General features: G+C 56.8%; 2 protein-coding genes across 2 annotated transcripts in view; one reads left to right on the top strand and one right to left on the bottom strand.

Annotated features, from left to right (window-relative positions):
* Positions 1 to 2,126: 2,126 nt before the first annotated feature.
* The window catches only part of DPP9 (dipeptidyl peptidase 9), a 34,954-nt gene continuing 30,401 nt past the window's right edge, over positions 2,127 to 6,679 (bottom strand). Inside the window, exons 17-19 of the mRNA XM_006904224.3 lie at positions 6,255 to 6,397; positions 5,120 to 5,231; positions 2,127 to 3,175 (exon numbers count right to left, since the gene is read on the bottom strand). Of these exons, the coding sequence (XP_006904286.1) occupies positions 3,083 to 3,175; positions 5,120 to 5,231; positions 6,255 to 6,397 (348 nt within the window). The 3' untranslated portion in view covers positions 2,127 to 3,082. The remainder of the gene's footprint in view (positions 3,176 to 5,119; positions 5,232 to 6,254; positions 6,398 to 6,679) is intronic.
* DPP9-AS1 (DPP9 antisense RNA 1) overlaps positions 6,412 to 6,679 on the top strand; it is a gene marked incomplete at its 5' end in the record, with an annotated part of 570 nt that continues 302 nt past the window's right edge. The window contains 2 exon segments of the mRNA XM_025043622.1: positions 6,412 to 6,673; positions 6,676 to 6,679. The exon segment at positions 6,676 to 6,679 is cut by the window's right edge and continues 302 nt beyond it. Of these exon segments, the coding sequence (XP_024899390.1) occupies positions 6,412 to 6,673; positions 6,676 to 6,679 (266 nt within the window).

The following is a 6,679-nucleotide window of genomic DNA, read 5'->3' on the forward strand; positions in this document are numbered from 1 at the left end:
GACTGTACTGTCAGTTTCCTGGCTGACAATGTACTGTGGGTAGGTAAGATGTAAGCCAGGTGAAGGGTACATGGGACTGTACAATTTTTGTAACTTCCTATGTGTCTATTTTTTAAAAGAATACCATAACCATGTTTGAAAGGCCAATGACAAACCAGGAAAATATCTGCAACAGATATGACACAGGGTTTTATGTCAATCCCACATGGATCCTTGCCAGTTAGGGAAGAGATGAGCACCTCCACCAGGAAAAGAATCAAGCACGTGCACAGGACACCTGACACAGCACTGGGGACCCTTTTGTTGATGCACCCTGCCCCCACCCTCACCAGTGGTGGAGAAAACACGTGGCCATGTATCAACCTGGTAAAGACATCTCTAACCAGCCACCTCCGGGAGACTAAGACCTTCTGTCAGCAGACACGTGTCCTTTTGTAGGCGCTCACCACTGATCCCCGCTTCCTGTGGGTTTCCCACTTTCCTTCCCGGACCTCACCTTCAGGGTGGAAATGCGACTCCCTGAAGTTTGGCTAATGGAAGCTGTCTCGAGGCCCTCCGGCGCGCCCTGAGTGAGGCAGCGGAGCGTCCCGATACAGCCTCTGCTTTGAGGTGATTGAGGGCTGCCAGTTGCCAAGTCTCCTGGGGTGACCCTAGCACCCCCTTTCTCACCGGTTTCTATCATTCTGTGATTTCTGACTAGTTCCTTCTCTACTTCGCTTCACAGTGGATTAAGTGAAAGACGTCTTGTTCCCGAGATGATTTTAAACATTCAGTGGCTGAGCTTCTTACTCAAACATTTTGAAACGAGCGACATGGTTCGATTTGCAACATGTATGACAAGGGACTGATTTCCTTCATGTACAAAAAGTGCCTACAAATCAGTGAGGCCAACAGATCAAAAGAAAGGTGGGCAAATGACAGGTAGTAAACGAGTGTCACTAAACGTAAAAATATCCCCACATATAAAAGAAATGTTAAGTTCAAGTAACAGTGAGAAGCCACGTTTCACCTCTAAGATTGGCGAAGAGAAAAATCACACAGTACTGGGGAAGGAGCGAAGGGCACACTTGCCCTCTCTTGGCAAAGTGGACATCAAGGCCTTCTTTTTGGAAGGCAGTTTGGGAATATTCTTCAAAATTAAAACTAAATATGCTTTTTGATAATTCTAGAAATTTACCCCAAAACCTCAAACATATACCCAAAAGAGTTTGCACAAGGCATTGGTTTCAGTATCATTTATACCAGGGGTTGTCCAATTATATATATAGCTTGTGGGTCAAATCCGGCCAGCTGCCTGGTTTTGTAAATAAAGTTTTATTGGCACACAGCCACGCCCACTTATTTACATATCATTCTTGGTGGCTGTTTTTGATCTATGAGGTCAGAGTTGAGTAGCTCCAACAGACTATCTGGCCCTTTACAGAAAAAGCCTGCTGACCCTATTTATACAAAAAGCCAGAATAACCTGTCTTGTCCCTTGAAAGGTGCCTAGTGAAATCAATTATGGCACCTTCGCCATGCCGAACAGAATGCAGGTTTTAAACAGAGACTGAGGAGGGGCTGCCTCTCAGGAGAGAAGGCCTCTGTCTTCTTTACCCTTCTGTTCTGAAGTTTACTTTTTTAAGCCATTACAAATAAAACTGGGGCTTCCAAAGGAGGGAGAGGGTGATCGTGCTCAGCGAGGCCATCCTGCTGTTAGAAACTCCAGTACCATGAATGCCATCTACGCTGTCCCCTAGGTCTCTCGGCTATCAGGACAAACATAGAGGGCGTTTCCTGACCCCCAAACCAGAGCCAAGCCACTGGACGAGCATGTCAATCAGGGTGCTGCTCCTCAGGTTGGGCTGCCGCTCTGGGAAAGCCTGGGGGGCCTGCCAGGCCACCCGCCACGTGCTATGCTGGGTACCGACGTGATGCATCAGGACCGCTGGGACCGTCCTCGCTGGACAACTCTGAGGAGGGGTGGGCCACCTTCCGGCCAGGGCACAGCACCCCCCTTTTGAGCCAGGGCATCCTGGGCTGACTGCCAAGACCACCCGGCCTCTGGCCCAGTCACCACCCGGCCCCCGCCCCTCAGAAAGGCCCAGCCCCGGCCCGGGGCCTAGAAGGAGCCTCGGGAGGGCGGCGAGCGTCCATCTGGAATCTTTTAATGAGCCTGCTTCTCACACACGTAATTATAAAAGAATAAGAATTGACAAAAATATTTTCTTTCCATAATACGTAGAGGTGTTTGTTTCTGGTGGGGTTTTTTTCTTTTTTTTTTTTCTTTCTGCGTGCCCCTGGCAGAAGTTGGCGGGGAAGGAAAGGAAGGGGGAGGATAATCCTGAGGTGGGGACGGCTCCCCTCCCAGCCCTGGAACCGGCCATTGCGGGCCAGGCAGAGGCAGGTGGCTGGAGGGCCGGGGAGTGGGCGGCAGCTGCCGGCCAGCGGGGACCGGAGCGGGACGCGTTCAGAGCCTTAGAGCCGGGCAGAGGCAGGCGCAGCACGCGCATCGCCCTCGTACACCGGCCACGACTTCCCGCCCTGGCTGCCGAGGAGGTGGGGCTCACCGGGTGCTGGCTGGGCCGAACCCCACTGCCCAGTGGTACACTCCAACTCTAGATTTAGGCACCCGTTGCTTTGTCTTTTAAGTTAGGAAAAACGTCCCCAAAACAAAACACAAACAGGAGGTGGGCAGGTGAGGAGGATGGCATGCTTCTGTGCTGGGCGCGGCAGCCGTCCGGGCGGAGGCGGACCCCACCTCTCCAGGGCCCAGCAGAGCTTGGGCCCTCGGCTCCTGACAATGGCAAGGAGGGGATGGCTTTGGGAAGTGCCTCGTGGGTGTCAGCCTCGTCGCCCTGTCCTGGCAACCGAGAAGCAGCAGGCGGAGAGCCAGGAGCATTTCAAAAAATGATAAAAGGCGTCGGGGCCGAAGGCAGCGGCTCTCAGGCCTGGGGTGGGGCCGTCCAGTGGGGGCAGCGGAGACGGCACCTCGAGGGGGCCCCGCGGGGCCACTCGGTCCTTCCCACCTGGTCCCCCTGGCGGCGGCGGCGGCAGCAAAGCCACTTGTGCTCTAAACTTGCGGCCGCAGCAGCGTGGGCCCTCAGAGGTGCTCCTGTAGAAAGTGCAGCAGCGTGACTTCATAGTGCTCACCGGACTCGGGGCAGCGGATGCTGTGTCTCTCGTTGGGGTAGATCTGGGTGGACAGAGAAGGCAGGGCTGGTAGCACCAAGGGACCCTGCCCGAGTCACTTGTCTCCCCTTTCCTGCCCAGGGAGGCTCCCCTGAGGCCTGTGCCGCCCCAGCCCCCGGACATCGGCACCTGGCCTCCTAGGCCCTGCTGCTCCTGTGTTCTCTCCCCACCTGGGGCACCGGCACTGCCCGGGACAGACCCCACTGCCCCCACCCTTTCACGCCACCTTGGCTGCTGACCATCTGGCTACTTCTTCCTCCTCCTGGGCTGTGAGAGCAGAGAGAGGGTCTGTGCTCCGAGCCTTCAGCCCAGTGCCTGGCATGTTATATACATGAACAAACTGGGGCCACCAGCCTCCCAGTCCAACTATTTCAGGGTGTCTGAACCACAAGGCGGGCGCCATCCACTTCCTTCAGAGCCCTGCTCCCATCCCCAACGGAGGTTCCCGACCTGTCAGTTTCCAGGACGCTGGGCCCGCCCCGCATGCTAAATGTCTTTCCTGAAAAAACTCGTTTGGCCCTCACGGCCCCACTCGGCCCCACTGGGAGGCAGGGGTCACCATGCCCCTTTCACAGATGAGGGAACAAGGCCCAAGGTTAACAGACCTGCCACCTACGGCCACGTAGGAGAATGTGCCGTTCCCAGCTACCCAGCTCAGGATTTCAGGCCCAGATGGACACTCGAGGGTCCATCCTGGTCCCACCCGGCTTCTGCCCTGATCTGCGGCTGCCTCCAGCCTGTTTGCGTGTGCGGTTGGGCGGGCTGCCAAGGGGCGCTCCGACAGCTCTTCACCCCCACGGGAGCGCTGCCTTCCTCCTGCCTGCCACATCTGACAAATGAGTGCCCAGCCACAGGTGCCTGAAGCCTGTGCCTCCTGCCCTGTGACCCTAAGTTACGACGGCCTCGAGAGGTGGCGTGGAAGGGTGGGGGCAGTGGGATGCTGGTCACATGGAAGCATCTGGGAAGCAGAAGGACGTCATGGTGGGAGCATATGATAAACTCTCCCTCTTGCCTCCAGAATAACTCCAGAACCCACTAGGTCTCTCGCTCCCCACTGTCAATTCCTTTCTTGCCAGTGTAACTGACTATAGCTTATGTCCCATGGGCCCTTGTCTTTAGAGCGGCCAGTGGGATGCTGGTCACATGGCAAGCAGAGCAGTCAGTCCTGCTCCCAGACCTGGACATGTCTCATCCTTAGAATGAAATCCAGTCAAGACTCTGGGCCTCACCCAAGACCTAACCCCTGAACGCAAAAGCGAAGCCCTCACCAAGGCCCCGCCCCTTACTGCTGAAGCCCTGCCCCCGCCCCACCCCTCTCCTGAGGCCCCAGCCAGCCGGCCCTGTCCTGGTCCCAACTTCTCTTTAGCTCACCTCACCAACCACCCTGGCCTCCTGTCCCAGAGCTGTTCCCTCCAACTAGTTTCTCGTATCTGCTGTCCACACACACACACACACACACACACACACACACACCCTCCTGGCCTGGCTGACCCCTGCTCCCTCTTTGGCATCCTTAAACATCACCTTCTCAGTAAATTCATCTCTGCTACCCCAGTCAAGGTAACATCACACCTAGATTCTTTCAGCACCCTGGACGGTTCCTCCAAACAAGCTTCCTGGTTTAAAATAAAACCTGTGCGATAATTTTGGTGCTGCTGGCCTCTCTCTACCAGGCCCCGATCTGCGGTGGGTCTGGCTGCGTCGCCCCCGCATCCCCCGGTGCTCCCAGCAGCAGGGACTGGGAGCGACCAACGTGTGATTGCTGAATAAAGGACAAATAAACATCAGGACTCGGGGAGTCCAGAGCAGGGATGGAGGCGGGCAGCGCAGGGTGACCACAGACGCCCCAGGAGAGGTGGCAAGCACAGTGGAAGTAATGCCGCCCTGACTGCCACTGCCCGCCCTGCCAGTCCTGGGAGGGGTCCGGAAGCGTCTGGGAGCCACCCACCTGGAGCTGGTAAGGTTTTCCTGCTCGGATGAGCTGGGAGACGAGGAAGTTTGTGTGGAAAAAGTGCACGTTCTCATCCAGGAAGCCGTGCAGGATGAGCAGGCGGTTGGGCCTGGAAGACAAGGTGGGCGAGGGTCTGAGGGGGTCCCTCTTCTCCCGCCCCGAGGCAGTTAGTCTCCGAGTCCCTAGCCCCAGGGCAGCGAGGATGGCAGCAACAGATGGTGGTGGCCAAGAAACTGTCTTTAAAATTTTGATTTTAAAAATAACTTATTGAGATAAAATTTACATAGCCTAAAACTCTCTCATTTTAAAGTGAATGGTTCAAGGGCATTTGGTGCATTCACAAGGCTGTGCAAACATCACCTTTGTCTAGTTCTAGAACATTCCATCACCCAAAGCAAAACTCCATGCCCATCAGCAGTCACGCCTATCCCGACAGCCACCACTCTGCATGTCTCGATGGGTTTGTTACGTCAGTGAATGTGAGTGAATGTGAACTTAAATGTAAGTGGCTGCTTATGGCCGGTGGCTACTGAACTGGATGGACAGGTTCCAAGCTTGCCTGCACGCTGGTGTCCCCAGGACCACACTCCAGACCAAAGAGAGCAGCCTCGCTGGAAGAGGGGCCCAGACTGTGACGGGAACCCCAGCATGAAGGCATGGGACCCGGGCACACATTCGGACAGAGCCGCAGCACAAAATGGCAACAGCTTTCAGGAAATCAGCTGCCAATGCTGATGGTGTGACACGGGACACTTGGGCCGCTCCGATGGACGCAGGTATCACAACCATGTGGACCTGGGTCCTGAACCGCAGTGTCAAAACCCACAAGACGGAGACTGTTTATGTTCAAGACCAACTCATGGACCCACAGCCGGCCACATGCTGGCGGGGGGAATGGTGGCTTCGTGGGCAATGGTGCAAATCTAGAACCTTCCTTCCATCTTTCCGAGGGCAGGGCCAGGGCATCCCCCCCAGGGCACCCAGGTGCCCACTTCCTACGAGGAGCAGAGAGGAGACAGGGCTGCGAGAGCGGATTCGAGGCTCGAGCAGAGAGGAGGAGGAAGCGGCAGGAGCGGGGTGCAGAGGTGGGGGCCTTGGCGAGGCCGCACTTCCGGGGCGGGGCGGGCCTTACTCGTTGGGGAGCTTCTCCACGTGCAGGGCCACGGAACCAGCCTCGTAGCCAAGCTGGTTGTTCTCCGGGACATCCATGTAGCGTTCCGTGTACCCTGTGTCGTAGGCCATCCAGACCGTGACTGGGGCACCTGCAATGGCCACCTGCAGACCACAGCGCACGGGTGGAGCAGAGAGAGAGAGAAGAGACACATACATGGGTCAGTTCCCAGGAGCCCATACTCGGCCGGCTGTCCGGGGCCTCCCCCGGAGGGTATCAGGAGCGGGCATGCGCACGGGGACCGGCAGGGAGGGGCCCTCGGACCGTGTGTGCCCCGTGGACCGTGCGCTGTCGAGGGCGGGCGGGTGAGCTGAACGGGTGCGTTCAGGCCAGATCGGCCCCTCCCTGGGCCCACTGCCTTCCTGCCTCCTCCTCCTCATCGCCGC

This window comes from Pteropus alecto, unplaced genomic scaffold, assembly GCF_000325575.1.
Source record: "Pteropus alecto unplaced genomic scaffold, ASM32557v1 scaffold30, whole genome shotgun sequence".
NCBI classification, from domain to species: Eukaryota; Metazoa; Chordata; class Mammalia; order Chiroptera; family Pteropodidae; genus Pteropus; species Pteropus alecto.